The sequence below is a fragment of the Electrophorus electricus genome, chromosome 15 (genome assembly GCF_041902795.1).
Source record: "Electrophorus electricus isolate QZ-2024a chromosome 15, ASM4190279v1, whole genome shotgun sequence".
Classification (NCBI taxonomy): Eukaryota; Metazoa; Chordata; class Actinopteri; order Gymnotiformes; family Gymnotidae; genus Electrophorus; species Electrophorus electricus.
This window is the reverse complement of record NC_137511.1, coordinates 12,805,001-12,827,094: the sequence shown is the minus strand read 5'-3', so window position 1 is coordinate 12,827,094 and position 22,094 is coordinate 12,805,001. Positions and strand designations below refer to the sequence as shown.

General features: G+C 43.0%; 2 protein-coding genes across 11 annotated transcripts in view; both read right to left on the bottom strand.

The window, feature by feature from the left end:
* Positions 1-8,372: 8,372 nt before the first annotated feature.
* Positions 8,373-13,231, bottom strand: rab18a (RAB18A, member RAS oncogene family). 2 transcript variants are annotated; one of them, XM_027021545.3, is made up of 7 exons: positions 13,050-13,231; positions 12,207-12,262; positions 11,106-11,167; positions 10,653-10,725; positions 10,300-10,418; positions 9,442-9,508; positions 8,373-9,156 (listed from the first exon to the last, which is right to left on the bottom strand). In XM_027021545.3, the coding sequence occupies exons 1-7, from the start codon at positions 13,115-13,117 to the stop codon at positions 8,987-8,989; spliced, it is 615 nt and encodes a 204-aa protein (XP_026877346.1). In that variant the 5' UTR covers positions 13,118-13,231; the 3' UTR covers positions 8,373-8,986. The 2 variants fall into 2 exon arrangements, with proteins under 2 accessions (XP_026877346.1, XP_081554124.1); XM_081697998.1 differs by having other exon boundaries at positions 8,373-9,508.
* A 356-nt stretch (positions 13,232-13,587) lies between these two features.
* Positions 13,588-22,094, bottom strand: part of afap1 (actin filament associated protein 1) — a 45,758-nt gene continuing 37,251 nt past the window's right edge. For 6 of the 9 annotated variants that reach the window (XM_081697236.1, XM_027021535.3, XM_081697237.1 and 3 more), the window contains 10 exons: positions 21,776-21,925; positions 21,333-21,544; positions 20,922-21,067; positions 20,585-20,720; positions 20,144-20,377; positions 18,913-19,033; positions 18,193-18,357; positions 17,745-17,935; positions 17,381-17,545; positions 13,588-15,892 (listed from right to left, as the gene is read on the bottom strand). In XM_081697236.1, coding sequence (XP_081553362.1) covers positions 15,866-15,892; positions 17,381-17,545; positions 17,745-17,935; positions 18,193-18,357; positions 18,913-19,033; positions 20,144-20,377; positions 20,585-20,720; positions 20,922-21,067; positions 21,333-21,544; positions 21,776-21,925 — 1,547 coding nt within the window. In that variant the 3' untranslated portion in view covers positions 13,588-15,865. The remainder of the gene's footprint in view (positions 15,893-17,380; positions 17,546-17,744; positions 17,936-18,192; positions 18,358-18,912; positions 19,034-20,143; positions 20,378-20,584; positions 20,721-20,921; positions 21,068-21,332; positions 21,545-21,775; positions 21,926-22,094) is intronic. The other 3 variants (XM_081697232.1, XM_081697235.1, XM_027021536.3) reach the window with 3 other exon arrangements.

Sequence of the window (22,094 nt, the reverse complement as noted above, 5' to 3'; positions counted from 1 at the left end):
CCCAAAAACGTTCTAATTATAGGCTACTTTAAAACATTCTCTTTAAGATTATACCGAAGAACATGGTTCATAGTGACGGTATGTTCATGAATGATCCAGTTCTTTACAACGGATCTTTGGTAAGACCAAAGTGAGCTTGGGCAGAGCTTCTTTTTTGTTGTGGTGCCCAAATTTCACGCCTTCTCTACGTGAACAGTGAGAACCAGCCATTTAAGTGAGGTGGACATAGTGGCATTAGGTTGCATAAAGCCATAATGAATAGGATTTGTCTATTGCTACTGGCTCCTTCAGTCAACAGTAATAATGTTATCAGCAGTGGTCCTGTGGTTAGAAACTGACCAGTGATGAGCAGGATAAACTGTGGCTGCACAAAGCGGTTGTGGTCTATAACTGCACCTATGAAATGTACCCAAGCTGGACAAAATAAAGTGATCAATGACTGTAGAAGCAAGGAAGGTGTTTCTAATAAAGCCAGTGGTGAGTGTACAAATATACTGTAGAAATATATTGCAATTAAAGCATAAGTGTATGCAGCCAAAGTAGCAAAAAAGCACAATTTCTGTGGAGAATTCTGCCATGCCAATAAGTTCTAATATTCTAAAATCTTTTAAATTATTTGCTTGTGTTGCTTTAAAAGCTCTTCCACTGCAGTACTGAAGTGAATGTACACTGTCACACTTTGTTGTGAAATACAGCGAAAATGAAATCAAGATGTATTATTGCCCCTCCCCTCTCTGTCATAAACACGTTACACAGGTGGCAGATGTTGTCAGATTTTTTTTGTCAGGTGTGTAGATTAATTATTTGAATATGCTACCACCAATGTGATCTCATCCCAAATATGCAGTGGTCACATTGAAAAAAGTATACCATTGCTGCTAGGTAGACACTACACTTTTAGCTGTTATATTTGAAATGTAGTACTCATCAACTGACTTGTTGTCTTAGATAAATAAACTCAGATTTTTATTACATTTATTATTAGGTTGCATGGGTATAGTTAAGTGTTCCCTAAGGATAACATAGTTCTGGTTATATCTATATAAGCAGCAGTGAACAAACAGAATTGTTATGTAAGCCCCACAACTAAAATAGGCCTCGCAGAATATGGAGGGTGGGAACATCCCATGATACAGCAAAGCATTGCAATAGTCACACTCGTCACTCACATAGGGTTGCACAGAGTTTTTGCAGTTAATGTGTCATCAGCAAAAGAGAACACAATAAGGCTAATTACATGCTCAACAAAAGACTGTGCACTGTGACTCAGTTTACCAACAGACACATACACAGACACATCCACTGTGACTCAGTTTACCAACAGACACATACAGACACATGCACTGTGACTCAGTTTACCAACAGACACATACAGACACATGCACTGTGACTCAGTTTACCAACAGACACAGACACATGCACTGTGACTCAGTTTACCAGCAGACACATACACTGTGACTCAGTTTACCAGCAGACACATACATAGACACATGCACTGTGACTCAGTTTACCGGCAGACACATACATAGACACATGCACTGTGACTCAGTTTACCAACAGACACATACAGACACATGCACTGTGACTCAGTTTACCAACAGACACATACAGACACATGCACTGTGACTCAGTTTACCAACAGACACATACAGACACATGCACTGTGACTCAGTTTACCAACAGACACATACAGACACATGCACTGTGACTCAGTTTACCAACAGACACATACACATGCACTGTGACTCAGTTTACCAACAGACACATAGACACATGCACTGTGACTCAGTTTACCAACAGACAGACACATGCACCGTGACTCCGTTTACCAGCAGACACATACATAGACACATGCACTGTGACTCAGTTTACCAACAGACACATACAGACACATGCACTGTGACTCAGTTTACCAACAGACACATACAGACACATGCACTGTGACTCAGTTTACCAGACACAGACACATGCACTGTGACTCAGTTTACCAACAGACATACACAGACACATGCACTGTGACTCAGTTTACCAACAGACACATACAGACACATGCACTGTGACTCAGTTTACCAACAGACACATACACAGACACATGCACTGACTCAGTTTACCAGCAGACACATACATAGACACATGCACTGTGACTCAGTTTACCAACAGACACATACATAGACACATGCACTGTGACTCAGTTTACCAACAGACACATACAAACACATGCACTCTGACTCAGTTTACCAGACACAGACACATGCACTGTGACTCAGTTTACCAACAGACACATACACAGACACATCCACTGTGACTCAGTTTACCAACAGACACATACAGACACATGCACTGTGACTCAGTTTACCAACAGACACATACACAGACACATGCACTGTGACTCAGTTTACCAGACACATGCACTGTGACTCAGTTTACCAACACATACAGACACATGCACTGTGACTCAGTTTACCAACAGACACATACAGACACATGCACTGTGACTCAGTTTACCAAAAGACACATACAGACACATGCACTGTGACTCAGTTTACCAGACAGACACATGCACTGTGACTCAGTTTACCAACAGACACAGACACATGCACTGTGACTCAGTTTACCAACAGACACAGACACATGCACTGTGACTCAGTTTACCAACAGACACATGCACTGTGACTCAGTTTACCAACAGACACATGCACTGTGACTCAGTTTACCAGCAGACACATACAGACACATGCACTGTGACTCAGTTTACCAACAGACACATAGACACATGCACTGTGACTCAGTTTACCAAAAGACACATACAGACACATGCACTGTGACTGTTTACCAGACAGACACATGCACTGTGACTCAGTTTACCAACAGACACAGACACATGCACTGTGACTCAGTTTACCAACAGACACAGACACATGCACTGTGACTCAGTTTACCAGCAGACACATACATAGACACATGCACTGTGACTCAGTTTACCAACAGACACATACACAGACACATGCACTGTGACTCAGTTTACCAACAGACACATGCACTGACTCAATTTACCAAGACACATACAGACACATGCACTATGACTCAGTTTACCAACAGACACATAGACATATGCACTGTGACTCAGTTTACCAACAGAGCCGGTGGCAGTAATCCATTAGCCTTTATTGCCTTACTCTAAATACTTTTATTTCTAGCTTTTTCTCAGATCTACACTTTATGAAATAAAATTATCCTAAAAACCAGAATAGAACCATGCTAAAAATACACATTTATGTCACACATCTGTAACTAAAATGCACACCCTAGGTCTTTAACAGGAAGTGTCATCATTTTGATGTCAAATTCATGACAGTTGTTATGCTTGGAACAAATATTCCATAAATGCACAATAGAATTAAAGACATTTTAAAATTACCTCAAAGTGTGGTCTGAAACTTAGACAGTAGGATGTCTTTGGAGAAGCACCATGTGTGTAAGCTGAAAAGGAAACAGATTTTCGTTCCTCACTGATGTAAAACTGACTAAATCTGAACCATCTTGTGGGATTAACGGAATGAGGCTGTGAGTTCAAGACCATGTTAGGTGTGAGAATTTTTCTAAGAGAAACAGATAAAGTGAACTTGAGTGAGTGAGTCTTGATACTTTTTGATTATGGAACAAAATTCCATAAACCAATCAAGTCATAAGCTTTTGATTATCACAAAAATCTAAACAAAGGCTATGTGCATTGCTTGGTGGTGTGATGAGATTGTATGCTTCTTGTTGTGTGAATGCTGTGATACAAGGTTTCAAGGCTTGGCAAAAAACACCTTGGCTGACGATAACACGAAACATGAGGGTTTGAAGTGCCTAGTGTTGTAAAATGTTTATTTGCATTTAAACAGTGTGTGGTGAGTGAAATAACCATTTTTGATTGAGTGCAATGATTTGTTGCCTCTCCTTGCTGCATAACCACTGCTCTTTGTTGTTCTTGGGGTTGGGGGGTGGTCAGGGTCGGTTACCCCCCCACCTCAGGATTATGCTATTTGGCTAGCACCAAGCCCTCATGCACTGATGTTGCTCATGTCATGCTGCTGGTGTTGGAGAGTGGCACTGCACTGATCACCTCCCTTTTGGATCACACACTCTTTGTTCCTGAGCCTTCATGCTTTCCTGGACGTCCTGTCTGGGATTGGACCCAAGCCTCTCCACCTGGAGGCTCTTACCACTGCACCACAGGATCTCACATAGAGATTGAGATCTTTCAGACATTTGACTTCTTAACCATGCTATGCCAAACCATCCATATGCAGTTATTGCATCTTAAAACTTCTGGCATCACTGCCATGGAAAATGGCCGTGTCTTGATCCAAGTGTGGATCTGCCTTTCTAGACAAATGCTTTTTGAGCATTCATTAGTGTGTAAAATGACACCTGGACTCTTTAATGTCCTATGCAGTAATAAACTTTGCACCAGGCACTGGTGTGCCACAGTTCGGCAGGGCCCTCTGCATGTCACAAGAGGAGTGTCCTCCCAGTATGAGTATGGGTGGTTTTGCATATTTTGTATTTGTGAGCACAGTAGGAGCACAGTATTGCATCCAAATTTGTTCATATGTAAGCCCACCACCATTGCATGTGTGACTATGTCAGATTTCATCTTGCACTGGAATAACACAGAAGCAGGACTTTGGCAATGTCATTTGATTGTTCCCCTGCTTCACTGTTTTACCTTTCTGAGGAGCAGCAACAAAACTCAGAACACCACTACTGGACCAGCACCTTCATCAAGAAAGACGAAAAAAGCCAGTTTCTGAATTACAGGCCAATTCCTGGGGCACACCATGAAATACAGAGACCACAACTACAGTATTGTTACATTTTTACTGTATTTATCTCTGCAAGGCCCTCCAAACTAAAAGGGTCACTTATTTGGTCAGTGTCATGCCAGTATACAATGGCTAATCTCCTCAGATGCCCTAAAAAAGTTCACATTTTTATAAAAATTGCATGACAACATCCCCTGGAAATATATGGTCTAACCTACGTGTTACTCCATGAGGCCATTTCTCCATCAAGTTTCCTACTCACTCATTTGTGCTTGGATGTCACATTCAATTGGAAAGGTTGTCACCATTTTTAAAACCAAGTCCTTGATATACACTATAGAGAGGATCAAGGCCTTGTACCTATCCATAGAGAACAGCTGGAATGATGAAGTGGTGTGTGAGATCTTGTTGGGCCGGGTCTGTCAGCTGAACACATCGTCTGGCATCACAGACCTGCCTCTCTGGCCCAAAAGTGTTGCCAACACTCTATTTTAGATTTGACACCATGTTCAAATAAAAGTGCATAAGATATCAATATGTAAAGCACAGCAATGTCAAAGGTATGGAAAAAAAAAATTTGGAAAAATAAACTGGTTTCTGAAATGAATATACGCTGATTCTCTACTTATGTTTCTCTATGCTTAGATTAAGAAATGTAGATCAGATTTTAGTTCTCTACCAACTCACTTGTCTTTAAATCATTCAGGATTCACCAGTAAGCAGTGCAGCAATGTGAATAGATATTAATGATGTTCACAAGTTATTAATATCAGTAGAAATGGAAATCTAAAGCTTGTAAATCTGCAACTAAACCATGCAGTGCAGTGTTAACCTGTTTCCAGAGAACATGAGATCACTATTTCACAAGGCCTGTGGAAATTCCTCACAGGTTCTTCCAGCACACTGCACAAACATCAACAAACTCGTCTCATCACTAAGCAATTTAATGCTTATTGTAGTCATTTTGAATGTCATTAATTAGTACGTAATGACAACCAGGGAACTTTAATACTGTGCCAATTATTACCAAAATTATATTTATAGACATTGCTCTGTGTGTGTGTTGTATACTGCAGTATATACTATGTATATAATATACTGCTGTGCAGTAATACAATAATCAAGAATCTTTGCAATTTTTTTCCACAAAACATTTTGATTAAAAACATGTAGCACAGCCTGTGCAGTGTAATAGAAAACGTCCTTCGGCAGTTACTGCACCCACTACACCGTGCCAGGATGTTTTTCTTGTGGAAAATAAATATTCATAAACAATTATGAAGCTCAGACTTTTCTGCGCTCTTTCTAAACTCTATGGTCTGATCCAGAGCTGCGTTTGTACGCATTCCCCACCACAACACGGCAGAACAATCAGCCTGAATATGAGCAAGCGGTGTGCGAGAGCGGGCCAGCTCTAGTGACGTCTGCGAACCCCATAGCTTACGCAACCACTGCTTCCATCGCATAACAGGCGCACACAGCCCAATGTGACGAGCCCAGAGAGAAAGCATGAACACTACACCATACATCAGAGAGAGAGAGAGTGAGAGCGAGCGAGCGAGCGAGCGAGAGATATTAAATGGACAGCGGTGAGGAGTTAAGGAGAGACCAAGGTTAATAGGACACAGTCTGATTGTCTTGGCAGGGTGCTGCAACCTTCACGGCCTCGCTTACGTGTGTTGCACAACGCAGGGAGTCTGGGTCTGGACTCTGGAAAAAGAAAAAAAGAAAAAAAAAAACCTGTCTGGACTCTGCAAAAGACTAACCTCCATTAATCCCAGGGGCAGATCTACGATAAGCACTAATTTGTCAAAATGATGATAAGGGAGACAATAAAAGGCACATGGAAACAATTATAGCATACTGTCCTGTACAAGCCACACCTGTGTGAAGCACTGCCTGCACAGTGTACATGGGTGTAAGTACAAGAACACTTTCTCGCCTGTTTAGTGTACAGCGTTATAAGACGTGAAGACACTGCGTTCCTGAACATTGGTTCTTAATGCCCAGTTTAAACGGGTGATTATTTCAATCCAGTTAAATTCAGAAATGCCCAATCAACAGCTCCCTTTCAAGAAATGTCATGTCCATCCAAGGACTTCTTTCTCCAGTTGAGAGGCAAGCGTTCTTTCCACTCAAATGGCCCTGGAACAAACACGCACAATAACAGAATTATCACTATGGTTACACTACCTGCAAATCTGCCTGTTGCAATGATCTTAATCTGTCACATCCTGCAGGTATGGACAGAACACGGGGCCAGTGCCTGAGCACACGGCTGAGCAAACAGCAGCCCCGGCTTAACCAGAATTCAGAGCACTGCAATGGAAAAGGCACAGATCTCAGAGGTTTGGAGAAGCCGTCCTGCACAAGTCACGCCATGCTACAGCGCTAGACAGAATGAGTGCGTGTATGAGGGCTGCATTCACCAAGATTTATCATCATTTATTATTATTTATTACAACATTTTACAATTGTTACTGTGTCAGTTAAAGAAAATGGACATTAATTTTAAAAAGTTATTAAAAAATTTCAATTATTAGCAAATATTTGTAGATCCATCAGGATGTGAAATAACAGTATATTACATTGTTTGCATACATTCTTGTGAAATATATATTCCACAGTAAGCCGACATCCCATGCTAAATATTAACAATAACATTCATCCACACATGGACATACAAAGCAGATAAAACTGATTATTTAAGAACATAACATAAAGTGATTTAAACCACCAAAGAGAGAGGTTCCACACAGTCTTAAATCCAAGCAGAAAAACAAGGCATACTGAAAAGGGTCACAGGAGGGAAAACTTTCTAACATCTTCCAGCTGTTAGTGACTTCCATTCGATAAGAGCTGCAGCCTATCACCTACCAGAGAAATGTGTCTCATTAGCCAGACACACCAAGAACATGGAGATCAGGAGACAGGGGATGCCACAGAGATCAGACAGGTACACCTGCATATGCTGCAAGACCCTTTGATTAAGACCCTTCGCATGCAGACAAGCAGCATGGTTTCTTGCGTTTACACACACTGCATGTTCTCACAAACAGCCAAGCAGACACTGGGACCTGCCACTGCTCCAAAACCCCCAAATGCAAGCGCCCACGTCTGAAAAGCTGGCGACATAGCAATTATAGAAATAAACACGAGCAAACACCAGATGCCACCTTGTAATGTGCAATTCTGCCCAAGAGCAGTGTAAACTGTGTCAACCTTCGTGGGATATCTGCATACAAATTTAGTGAGATTTGGGTGAATATGTAACATTTTCCATTTACTGTGTTCTCTCTCTGTCCACCTTTATATCCTGTTGGGTAATGGTCACTGATGTTTAGGCCTTTGACCTCGACATGTGTGCTTTTATTGACCTGGAATGTTTATTTAGAAACATATTGTGGCCGTGTGGACATATATTGGAAAACGGAGGGGGGGGGGGGGGGGGTCCTCAATAATTGTCTGGCTGTATCATAATCACTAAAGAACACATCTATTTAAAGAGAAAGACAGGATGGAGAAAGGATGAGCCAGAAACAGAGGACAGGAAGGTATGGAGAATTGGAGAGATGGTAAAAAAAAAAAAAAAAAAAATGATGCTGTAGTACTCAATAAATTGAAAGCACACCTAATGGGACAAAATTGATAAATAAAAAAAATAAATTTTAAAACAGTGAAAAACACTGGAAAGCACACTAATCCTAGGTACAACACCACCAGATTTTATCCTCACAATTCCAGAGGTTGGCCGTATCTGCTGAGGGAATCACAGTTTCACCATTTTTGACCCATGCCATCAAGGCCACACCTTTCTGTTTACGACTTGTCACCACCGGAACAGAAGGCATGCATGAGTCTTCGCCAGTGTCAATCAGAGTGAGCTGATGAGCCCCACCAGTCACAAACAGTACACTACATAGTACTAAAGCTACAGGCCCAAATATGCACCTTCTCAGTCCAGTGCTTCAGTATGTATAGTAGGTAAGGTTAGTGTGCATGATGGTGTTAAACTTACTATCTATCCCTGCCTGTTCGGTGTGTGTCTGTATATGTGTCCATGTTTTTGTGTGTGTGTGTGTGTGTGTGTGTGTGTGTGTGTGTGTGTGTGTGCGTGTGTGTGTGTGTGCGTGTGTGTGTGTGTGTGTGTGTGTGTGTGTGTGTGTGTGTGTGCATTAGGGGAGTGAGCAGTAACAGCTCTGTTCTCTAGGCAGCCTAGTCTGTTCAGACAAGTGCATTCCCCTGGTTTTCCCCTCGCTCTCCCACAGGCCTGGAGTCTGCAAGATCTTCTCTACCAACTCCTCAAAGGCACATGCAACCCCGTCTCGTGTCTTAGCACTGGCCTCTGAGAGAGAGAGAGAGAGAGAGAGAGAGAGAGAGAGAGAGAGAGAGAGAAAGAAAGAGGGGAGATCTTTATCAAAATAAATTATTTGTGTTGCACAACTACACAATGAGCTTGTTTCCAAAAAAATGTCACAAAAAAGGTTAACAGAATGGATGAGTAAAGCCAAGCTTAGAACTTTTAGAATTTTCTCTCTTATGATGAAAAGACACATCATAAAATAGTCCCAATGGAGCTGGCTCTCATTAACCCATACTACGTGCATGGGAGGAGATGGTCTTCCTTCACCTATGAAGAGCATGGAATGTTTCCTCGCAAACGTCACGCCTTCATTGCGGTCCACCTCTCTGTCATCCTAAGGATGAGAGACAGAGCAACAGACTAAGGGCCATGCTAATTCCTAACACACTACAACCAGACACATGCATGAATGCAGACAAACACAGACAAAGATGAACACACACAGAGACAGACAGACACACATACAGACAGACAGACACAGACAGACACACAAGCCTTTCCCTTATTCAAGGTGCAAACCAGCACTGAAAACACAAACACAGGAGTTAGAGACAGAACGTCTCCCAGAAAACAGGATAAGAACAATCCAACATCTGCTTCTTTTAGCAAAAACCACAAAATTGAAAAAGTAAGAAGGATCAGTGTTAAGCAGTGTCTGGTATTGCTGAACCAACAGGTTTCTGTCTGCTTTCTGTTTTATATTGAATACGAGAAGATCTGTTTCGAACAAAGTGCAAGTATACAAATATATGTGGGGTGTTAGTTGGAGGGAGGGAGAGAGAGAGAGAGAGAGAGAAACTGAGACTGAGACTGTACTGTCACAGAGCAAATGGCTACTGTCCTTTCCAGGAAAGGGTCCATCTGGAATATTCCAAAAAAAAAAAAAAAAAGAGGAAAAACTGTCATGTCAATAACATGTCAGTTCCTCAGAGTGTGACAGAGTTAACCACTAACATGAAAGTTTGGATAAAGGTAAAAGCTGTCCATTCAGAAAGAGTGTTATACAGTACGAAGTATAAGGACAACTACTGGATCTGAACATGAGAACGCATTAATTGAATATTGCTATTAGCTGCGACAGACCTCAAACACCCATCATCACTTCTGATCAGCGGAGAAGGGTACCTTATCTATCTTGTTACCCACAAGCATCTTGACAAGCTCATTTCGGGTGCAGTGTATCTCCAGCTCACTCAACCAGTTGTGCAGCTTGGTAAACGTCTCTCGTCTCGTGACATCATACACTAGTGTAGACATACACAATGTGGTGAGCATTGAATGTTACCACACATCTCCCAACCAATCAGAGGGCAGAGCAGGCCAAACATGCTCTTTCACTTGTGCTTTGAAACTACTACCAAATGTTCAACAACTTTGGTTTATTATATTAGGTACTGCATTGTGACGGCAAACTCAGAACAGACCTGACTGTACTGTTCCCTGGTTTCTTTGAGAAGGTTTGTATGTCATAAGCTCACCCAATATGACACCCTGGGCTCCTCTGTAGTAGCTGGGGGTTAAGGTACGAAAACGCTCCTGGCCTGCTGTGTCCTGTTAAATATAAGTTAAAAAGACAGAAAGTAAGAAAGACTGAAAGACCCACTCACATACACAGACACACACGACTGTTTTAAGTCCTAACATGATAAAACACAGACAAAGTAAATTATTTGGAACAGCCAAATTACTGAATATTGAAATAAATTGGGCCTGTGATATAGAGGCTTCTATTTCAAGCTCTTAATACCCCATACGCTCATCCAAAAAATCCAGGTTTTCATATAAAGACGGCTCTTCAGACGTGATCTACTGCACCTGTGGTGGTATACTGCCCCCAGCTGGTGTACAGTATTTCAACAGTTCTCTGTTAAAAATATTGTCTGTCTTTTCAGATCTACACATTTTTAAAGAATAGGTGGTTGACAGCTTACCCATATAGCTAGTTTTGTCCTGTTCCCATCCACAGCAAGTGTTTTCACTTTGAAATCTACACCTGCAGTTAAGAACAAAATCCTTTTTTTAAACATGTGTTATGTGAAATCAAAAAACAAGTTAATATTACATTGAATTGTGTGGTAATATTCCACAAGTTTGGCTACCACAAGTCCTAGGTAAGTTTTGAATGCAACCTCACAGAAATATATGTAATGTTAAATCATCATCATAATAAGAAGAAGAACCAAATACTGCCAGTGTTTCTGATACTGGACCTGTGGTGCATCAGTGTCCAATTGTATCCAACATGCATACGCAATGAAATAGGCACCTAAATGTGTGTACGGCAATGAGCCAAGCAATGAGCTCAGCTGACACCAAGAACCTCATAAATGTGCTGCTGACTAGCTCAGATAAAACAAATATTCCAGACACGACTCCGCTGGACGTGACATTGCTCAACACAGCCATCACTGCTTCACAGAGCTGCAACCAGGTACAAAACATGACTTATACCATTAACCAAAAACCCAAGAGAAGCAACGTGGTCCCAAGAGTGCTGTGGTTGCCATGACGGGAAAAGTGTCTCCTTCTGTTCCGCTCATCACTGCGAGGAGAGGCTTAGTAGGTTCGAGCAGGCACGGATGTTCAGCCGCAGTTACACACAGGAAGGTAATGGAGGACATTTGGGCTTGTTTGGAAACGTCAGTGGACAGTAACAGTTCATCATATCTAACAGAAGACCCCTGTCACACAGCCATTATCATCTGACATATAAATCTAGGCCTAAATGTCCATTTACCTTATTTATACGCACGCCAGAGCCGTAGTTTTCATTTCACTGAATGCTTTGCATGCATTTCTCACAATAGCCTCGGTGTGTGTTACGTGTGGGGGTGTGTGTGTGTGTGTGTGTGTGTGTTATATGTTATCACATATAAAAGACTATTCACAGGTCTCGGTATGACCCTGATTCCTCTCCTTGACAAAGAATCCATTTCAGAGTCTTTCCACATAAAACAGGCTGTGCTAGGGACAAAGCAATAGTACCATAAATAAACTATTCTGAAACAATTATGAAAGAATGTCCTAATTACCTATGGTTGCTCCAAGTTCTGGATCAAACACATCATCTGTAAACCTCAAAAGAAGACTGAAAGAAGAGGAGGAAACAGGTGAAAATGACATAAACCAGTGACCTCCAACAGATGACACGCACTTAAACACACTTTCATATACTACCTTGTTTACCTTCACAATGATGACACTTTTTACTCAATACAAATACAGTGCTCCGTGCTCCTTACCAAAACCACACTGAAATTGCAAACCGAACCAGACAGACGCTCTATATTCATTTCTCTGTTGCACTCTCAACATGTCCTCCCAATTCTATACATCAGTTTAGTACAGATCACACAGGGTAGTATTTAGAAAAGCAGTCCTCACGCCTGAACCAGGCCATTAGGTACACTTGGTACAGGCGTACTGGGAACTAGGTTTGAGAACATACGTGCCCCCATCTGGTGGATTGGGCTGACTACAGTTTAAAGCAGCTAAAACATCTCTTAAATGTAAATGTGACTCTTAAATGTTATGGCTGAGTCACATGGCGCATGCTGTTTCCATGGCAGTTTTTGGAATCATAAATACCATGCCACCAAAATGAACGCAGTATCATATACCAGCTAAGCTCCTTCACTCCTAAATTAACAGTCCAAATATATTACACTTTGGCTTCTGAACAAGTACAGACATACGTTAATAGATAAAGAACGAAGTAGTTAAATAGTTAACTGAGTGTAAGAATTACATAAAAGTATTATAAGCAAGTAAAATAATCACGCACCCACCAAAAGCTAGCATTCTGACTAATGCAATATCGTAGCAATCCTCGGTGGATGCCCGAGGTGACTTAAGGTCTGTTCGGCCTTTCTTACCTGGACTTTCCAACCCCACTTTCTCCAATAATCAATAATTTTAGTGTAGTCAGTACATCTTCGTCCATCTTCGGAATCCCTCCGAGTGATGTCTCGGATAAATCTACCAAGTTTGCGATTAAGGCAAAAATACGCTTGACGTAAGACAGGGTTGTTTTGTTGACGTTTTGACTTCTTCATTCGCTAACTGGTGTTGTAAGTAACTTTAAATGTGTTGCTGCCACCTATCGCATGTAGGCGGCATGACAGATTTATTTGTGGATTTCTAGGTCCTCGCAGGCTTTGGTCGCGTACAGAGACAGCGCCACTAGAGGGCGCTATCGTGTCAAAAATATTTTTTAGTAGAGCATATTTGTTTTAGGTCATGTCGCTGGAACAATTTATTTCGTTATATTTTTTAATGGTACTGTTGCCCAAGGATGTTATTGTTATTCTCAGCGTATTATTCATCTAGGGCAAATGATTAAGAATATGTTGTGTGTACTGTAAGAAATGCTTAATTTGCTTTAAAATAAAGAATGAATGTAAAATCACATCATGCTTGAAAGCAGATTTTATTTGTGTACAACTCTTTGTTGCCAAGTCAGCAACAGTCACTTATTAAAGTACAATCGATTTGAAAATATCCTTAAGGTGCAAAACAAAGAGCGTTTCTTTTAACATTTGGGTTTTTTTTTTTGTTGTTGTTTGTTTAAGGATTTTATTCCCCACTTTGACCCTTTCCTTTGACGCAATACACATTGTTCACATTTTATGATATCAGTTGTCTGTATGAGAGACTTCTCTGAGGCTGACATCGGGGTTATGCTAGCCTCTTCTCTACGCTTTATAATACTTCTATTGTTCTTTAGATCGGACTTGGTAAAGCCATGGTTCTAGCATCGCCAATACCACAGGTTGCCCAGAAAAGATACAGGTAGGCAAATCGAATCTTGAAATGGACATTTCTCCAGCTCCCACACAAACCCAATAACACTGAGTCCTCATCCAATATTGACTGTGCCCCCACACAAGTGGACATGGCTAGCTCTAGACTGCAGACATGTGGGACTGAAATCAATGAACACGACAGAAAGACATATTTACAATTGCTTTCAGGGCTAAAATGTCTGCGTGTATATAACTGGGAAAAAAATACGTAGTCTCAAATCAAAATGGTAAGCATCACTGCAAAAGAAACAGACCATCTAAGGAAAATTATAAATGTACCTCAAATATGAGTGTGCTGGCAGTAGTCTCTATGAGTCTGTCGAATCTCATTCCTATAATAAGCACCAAGTCTTACTCCTTAGTCTCAGAGGAGTTAAAAGCAAATGCGTTACTCAAAAGCACCAATGTCAGTCAAACAGGCACACAGCACGCTCTGGATAATACCATCATACAGCAAAACAGGGGATGCTGCTATCTTTCTGCTTAACACCAACAATTCAGCTCTTTATGTTCCAGGCGAAGCTCAGTGTGTAAAGTAATAATTGTCCTTGCCTCTGGGCAATGGGGATAACAGGAGAGAGCAGATCAGATAACGCCTCTAAAGGCCTCGCTTTAAACACAGAACATCTGCAGTTCTCTCACCCAACCTGAATTTCACATGAATGGTGGATGTGGCCAAAGTTCTGTTTACAGTGCTTTTTTTTGTCTCTATCAGTGTATTGATGAGTTAAATTGCCTTGGCGTGTCCAATGACGGCACGTTTGACACATAGCGAGGAGTGAGAGGAAGAGTGAGAGAGAGAGAGAGAGAGAGAGAGAGAGAGAGAGAGAGTGAAAGGAGGGAAAGGCAGAGAGGAAGCGAGAAGAGGGAAAGAGAATGACAGAGAGAGAATGGAAAGACAGAGATTGTGAAAGAGAGAGCGCCGTATCAGTTCCCAGGCTGAAATTGCAGTACTGCAGTGAAGTATTATGAGGCTGGATCTGTGGCTCAAGCTGCCAGTGCCAGTGCTCCTCCCACCGTTACCACAGCAACCACTCCAGCCAAACGTCTGCCCGGGTCTTCTGGGTCCGGTGGGGGCGGGTGTTGTGGGGTGGGGGGTCGCCTACATGTCTGAGCTGATGTCAGCTTCCGCAAAACCACCTCCGCATCACACTGGCCCACAACTCGACAGCTGTTTTCACTAAGCGTTCATTTGCTCTACATTTCACTTTATGATTGAACTTAGTGAAAACAAATGGCCAGAACTCTTCGAAACTTAAGACTGAAAACCCCGGTCAGACCCCAGGCCCTGAAGAATCGAAAAAAAGAAAACAAAAGCAAACAAAACGAAACAAAACCCCATGCAATAGCCGGGCAATGAGACAGACCTGGCATTAGGCCAAATAAAAGGCTTTAAAGCTTTAAATATCAATACAAACAAACACAGAGAGAGGCGTGCATTTTCTAAAACATTTACAAATAAATATTAAAAAAAAAAAACTTCCAATGACTTCATAGACATATGTCTGATATTACAGACTAAGCAGAGCTGAATTTCAGTTGGCTGAGTAAAAGATGACAGCTGCTTAGTAGTTTGATAAATGGCAGCACTAATAATAATAATAATAATAATAATAATAATTAATAATAATAATAATAATAATAATAATTTATAATAATAATAATAATAATAATAATAATAATAATACTTCATGTGAAATTATGACCTTTTGCTGGTATAATCAACAGTATTGTATAGTGAAGATGGCAAGCTCCTGGTGAGATCAGCAGTGTTTCTTCACCACGCTGTGTCTATGCTTCAGTCAGTTCGCTTTCAACAATCATTTCTATATGCATACATTTAAATAAATATACAGAGAAAAGGCAAAATAAAAGTAAGTGAGCGTTTATGTGCCAGATTTCATCTCCCACTCCTGCAAGACAAAAAGAAAGCACAAGTCACCAGACAGGCAGCAGAGAAGCACGAACAGGTTGACTGGTGTCGAGGAGCTTGGGGCAGGCTTGCTTTAACACAGCGGCCCCATCACAGCACTAGCAAGAACAACACATACCGCCGCCTGGTAGCGCTGTGGAAGGTTTAAACCCCAACACAGGGTTTGGGTGAATGTGCACAGCGGTTTGCACAAATACACCATTTTCAAGTCTATGAAATTACAAAACAAGGATCTGATGTGTTAAGATATCTCACTTTGAAAAACTGATTCTGAACTTGAAGACACAAGGAAGCAAGGGGGAAAGGGAGCTTTGCAAGTATAGTACCCCCTGAACCATGCGGCACAATGGGCTTTTAACCACAGGTTCTTGAGGAAGGGCTCCAACACTTTCGAGGTTAGTGAGAGATTTCTCCACTTCTGAGTTCTGGGCTGGCCTTGTACCCAGCTGCTCCACACACACACACACACACACAAACACAAACACACACACACACACACACACACACACACACACACACACACATACAGAGGCTGACCGAGCTGACCAGGAACATTTCTAATATTTCTAGAAGCCGCTGCAGAACATTTTGCCCAATGCTTCACCTCACTGGGTGCTTGAAAAATTCAACAATTCATGGGCTTTCAGCAAACCAAATGAGGTTTCTCGTAAATATTTATCGGTATGTTACTCAGTCCATCGTGCCTTTTTCAGCCCATACATAACCGCAGCGCCGCCTCTATAGGAACCCCCATAAGTCTGAGCCAAACACGTTGTCTGGCATTTAAAACGTTCCATTTTCACTTCGTCTCTCTTTCTTTTCTCCCTTTCGTGCTGGGGCTCTTTGGTCTTGATGGTCGGCTCCAGTGGAAGCACAAGCTGTGACACTGAACACTGTCGATGGGTCACCCAGCCAGAGGTCACCCAGCCAACTTAACGAAAGACAGTGCGCCCAAATTCATTATGGTTTGCCAGCGGAAATGGATCGGAATATTTATGCAACGGTCATCATATTTACTTAACATTTTTTATGCAAAACCTGATGGATTTCCATTGGGTAAAATAAGAAAGTGCCAAAATGATGCCTCGTTCTGTATTTTCACAAACCTGGACATTATGGGTGGAATGGTTAATACTTTTTCCAGCAACTATTGCATGTATTGTATCATGTGTATGAGTGTTTGTGTGTGTGTGTGTGTGTGTGTGTGTGTGTGTGTGTGTGTGTGTGTGTGTGTGTGTGTGTGAGTGTGTGTGTGCATGTGTGCGTGCGTGCATGTGTGTGTGTGAGTGTGAGTGTGTGTGCGTGCGTGCGTGTGTGTGTGTGCATGTGTGTGTGTGTGTGCGTACGTGCATGTGTGTGTGTGTGAGTGTGTGTGTGTGTGTGTGTGTGCGTGCGTGTGTGTGCGTGCGTGTGTGTGTGTGCGTGTGTTTGTGTGTGTTAACGTACATGAGTAAGTACCAGCACTCACCTTGGCCTTCCGGAGGACATGTCCCCGTACCGGAGAGGCTTTCTGTGGTACCTGTCGCCGCAGCAAGGAGGCACTGTTGACAGGAAGTGAGCATGTCTCAGTGTCGCTGGTGTCACAGCTGGAAAGCGGCGAGTTGTCCACTGTGTGTCTCATCAGCACCGGAGACTATACACGCACAAAAAAACACATTTACACACCACACAGACCTACACTCCAACAGCACTTTATACTAATCCAGTCGTGCTATATGACCTTTTCCCTGAGAAGCTGTGGGACCTGCTCTACAGTGCACGTCTGCAGCATTTAAGATGGCTCAAACTAGAGCCCCATTGGCCGAGAGTGTGCGTACGGGGGCGGAGCCAACCTGCGGGCTGGAGCTGGAGGCCTTGGGTTGGATGGTCAGGCCGAGGGTGACGCCGCCACTCAGTGCCTTCTTCAGGCTCTCCTTCACCTCCGTCATCTCCAGCTCCAGAGTCACACGTTCCTCCTCCTTCACCTTACATTCGTCCTCCACCCTCTGCAGCCGCTCCGTCAGGGAGGCCTGTGTGCGCTTACCTGGCAAACAAGACAGTCGGGACTTGTTTGCCAACGTTCACGCCCGCTCAGGGTCACTTCTAAACGTTTACAATAATGCACACTACACGCGACTCACGCTACCGCAGAAACCATCAAGCTGACGTGCATCAATTTTGAATAATAACATATAAATTAACATATAATGTTATTGCTCACTATTTTAATACGATGTTACATAAAAAGCGTAATGTAATTATGATGTTACTGCTTTGGAGTAAGTGTGCCGATGTCCTCACCTGCACTGTTCTCGATGGCGGTGCGCAGGTCTCTCCGGTCTTTCTTCAGCTGGGTCAGACGGTTGCGAATCTCCTGCTTCCTCTTCAGTAGCTCGTCCTCCTTTGCCTGGAGCTTCTTGGCGTCCGCCTCCACCCTGTTCTTCCCGTACTTGTACTGATCCATACCTGACAGAGACCATGGAACTCAGCCACCTCTATATTCCCTTTTACTGTTTCTTGCTTTAAAAAGACTTTCTGATTCGTTAAGAGTCTAATTACATGAAAACGCTTTTTTTCCCCACGCGAGTTTATTTTCTTTACAAAAAGGCACTCGGTATTTCTATCGAGGTATTTGAGTGGCTGGGAGACTAGACCATTAAAAGGTTGGAGTGTAGGCGTGATTGTGGAGATGCTCTGAGCAAGCGCCTGTCTCTGGTGGTGAATCTGGGGTGACTGAGTCTGTTAAGCAGAATTAGGCCAGTCCACATGAACCCAGCACTGCAATTTTGCAGATTCCACATTCCATCATTTTCCACATATTTGTGTGGCTTCTTTTTCCTAGAAAGAAATCACTGGTGGAATAGCTGGGGTAATGCATCCAGACATAATGTCTGCTTAGGTTAGCACTACTAACATATGTCCTGCATTAACAAAAGTCACTTTAACAAAAGATATGGGCTAATTACAAGATTACATTCCCTCTAAATCATATGCTCTTATTGTGAAATATGCTTCTCTTACTTGAATTGTTGCATTTCACTGGTAGAGATCCATTGGTTCCATTACTCTTCTTGGGCTGGTTCTTGTCCAACTTCTGTTTGGAACCAACCCCATTGGTGGTGGTGGATTTCTTTCCCTTCATCTGATTGGCAGCCAGAAGATAGTGAAGTTAAAATGAAAATTCAAAACTCATGTTTAGAGCAAAATGTTGCTCTTAACCAAGGACATGATCAATTAATCTCCATACACCCAGGGTCAGCAGGAGTCTACAGATTATAAATAAAAAATAGAAGTGAATTCACATTCGCTATGAACCAGCTTCATTAGTAATCTGCTCTCTGGATGCTGCTTTGCTAATGCAACGGTCTGCTTTAATGAGCCACATCATATCGTAACCCAAACAAAGATGACGTGAGTGAGCGGTTAACTCCTCTCGCCGGAACGTGCTTGCCAATGTGCGACGTGCTGCAGAATGTCAGGAGAGTAGCAGCAGGTGGAGGACACTTCTGTAAGAATGTCCAAAGTGCACACTATTAAAGCAGAGCCAGCACAACCCAGGTGTCTGCTGTGAAGCCCTTAACCCTGAGCCAGTGGCAGCAGCTGCACACGGCCAGCTGGCCTTCCAGCATAGCGCCATGGTTCTGCTTCTGGCCAGTAAAGTTTTATACGCAAAAGGAACTGCAGGAGAACTTCGGGCATGACCACACACTACTACACACACAAACACACTCACAATGTTTCTCTCTCTCTCTCTCTCTCTCTCTTTCTCTTTCTCTCACACACACACACACACACACATCCACGCATACACACATCATAAAGAGCAAAAGTAGAAACGGGGTTGCGTACACTTATTGCATTTACACTGAACCATGGGTAACAGTGCTCAGAACATATTCTGAACAGTCATAATTCACATGTAATTCAGCGATCAGGGCCTCTTCTTCCAAAAGCATTGCAGGTATCGAATCATCTTAAATGAGAGCCTTTGTGTAACAATTCATTTGGGAAACTTGGCCCAGAGTGACAAATGACCACATGATTTTAATTAACTTATTTATTGAGACATTTTAAATTCTGTCCTCCCATATTCACTAATTTTGGACCACTACCAAATGGATTATCAACAGTTTACTGAGTGGCTTCTAGTTGAAGACTGCAGTGTCTTGTCAGATATTGTGAACAGAATTAGTCAGAAGAGGTAGTGAGGGTTATAAAGCAGGGGATGAGGCCTAAACTCCATGTTAGTCACCTGGGTTTTAGCAGCAGAGGAAGAGGAAGATGAAGAGGAAGACAGGGATTTAGCAGAGGTGGGTGTGTTGTAATGGCCAGAGGAGGCTGGTGGCCAGCTTGGTTTGCGTGAGTTGCGAGTTGACAGTTTTGGGGAAGGCATGTTCTCATACAGATCAGCGTTCTCATACTGAGCCTCCTCCGGATAACAGCGCCCCCCAGAGGCCGGGAGGAAGGACTGCAGATCTGGCTCTTTCTGAGACGCAAGCGTGCAAGCGAGAGGAGGGCAGAGGAGAACACGGGAAAGCAGAGAAAAAGAAAAGAGGAGAGGTTAGGAGGAAGTGAAGTTGTTGACCGTACGATAGTTCAGAAAAAAGGTTCAAAGAGCAAGACAGCCATGTGTACACAGAGAGTGGACACACTCTCCAAAAGAGTGGGTGTGCGGATATGGGAGTGGATGCACCTGCATGTGAAACCATACCGATCCATTGATGCAGGGGACATCGTCGTAGTGCAGGGCAACACCAGTGGGCCGGGCATAGCCGTTCACTGGGTTGTCCAGGTATGGGTTTGGAGACACAGCTCGCTTACTGGTGAAACTGAAAACACATTCATCTTACTAAGACTAGACGGCATAAACATCAGCAAACAGCTGTCTGAATGAACCATCGAGGCCAGGATGCATAAAAAAAGAGAGAAAATACAGAAAATTCACTGATATTATGAATTTGGAATAATATTAACAAGTATTAGCATCATTGAATATGCCAATTCAATCTGATTGGGTCCTTGTTCCTCACCAGAAGGACTGCTTGGCCAGCTGGATGACATTCGCAGTGGTCTCCACATCTATGTAATCATAGTGCAATGCAGCAGGGTCAGTGTTTGAGCCTGTCTCTGCCAGCAAGACGCCCAACCAGCGACCCATACTCTCAGAGGAGGAGGCCTGACACACACACACGCACGCACGCACACGCACGCACGCACACGCACGCACACGCACGCATGAGAGAGAAAGAAAAGAGAGACATCGAAAATTCAGTATATAATCCACATGTATAATATGTCAATGAAGTCAAAAACCGAATGTAAAAGAAGTATTCCATAATGGAGCCTTTAAATGACAGTCCGGGGTTATGAGCACACGCTCGGTAACAGTGTGTGACATCACACCCTGAGACATCCTAAACCACGCCCGTGGCAGCTCTCACCTCCAGCACGGCCACTTCCTGACCGTTCCTCATGAGCCTGAAGGCGAACGGGTGCTTGGAGTCCAGCCCGGGGATGACCTCACAGCCTCGCAGGGGCAGCGATGCCATGTGGGTCTTCAGATCCTCCTGGTCCTTATGCAGCAGCAGCTGGTTGTCCTTCAGCCGGCACCACCTCTCCCGCCAGCGGTTATTGGATAGCACGTTCAGGTAGCCTGTCATTCATGGAGGAGGAGCCAATTAGCACTGCCAGCTTTCCACAGCAACCAATTAAAAAGGTGACATTATACTTCCATATATGGAATAATAGGCCGCCAGGGTGCTTTGGTATTCTCAATGTTTACGCAGACAAAAATGTAGCAAAACACGTCATGTCCTCCAGCAGAGCCACTCAATCTGGTGTTATCTTGTTTCCGTCCCAGGTCAGTTTTCCGAAGCCTTCTCACCGCATGTCGGCACGTCCTCCTCGGCCGATGACGTCTGCTCGTCGGTGGACGGCTTCTTCTTCCCCAGGCTGATGATCTTGGTGATCTTCTTGCCTGCCCCCTTGCCCACTGTGGCCTTCTGCTCGGACCGAGTGCTCTTCTTCCCTTTAGCTGGTGGCAGAGACGACGCACTTCGGTTATGCCAGGAACATGTCGCTGTGCTGCCATAAAGCCTAACACAGAGAGGCTTTGTAATGTGCTTTGAAGTGTTGCAATATTGGGTAATGAAGTCAAGGGAACCAGTGTACAGTTCACAGCACTGAGAAGGAGAGAGAGAAAA

Excerpts from the sequence above, each read along its gene's own strand:
- rab18a (XM_081697998.1), bottom strand. The coding sequence starts at position 13,117 with ATGGACGAAGATGTACTGACTACACTAAAATTATTGATTATTGGAGAA. Across the intron at positions 12,263-13,049 it reads AGTGGGGTTGGAAAGTCCAG|TCTTCTTTTGAGGTTTACAG; the intron begins GTAAGAAAGGCC and ends CTCTTCTTTCAG. Across the intron at positions 10,419-10,652 it reads AGCCCAGGGTGTCATATTGG|TGTATGATGTCACGAGACGA; the intron begins GTGAGCTTATGA and ends TGTCTACACTAG.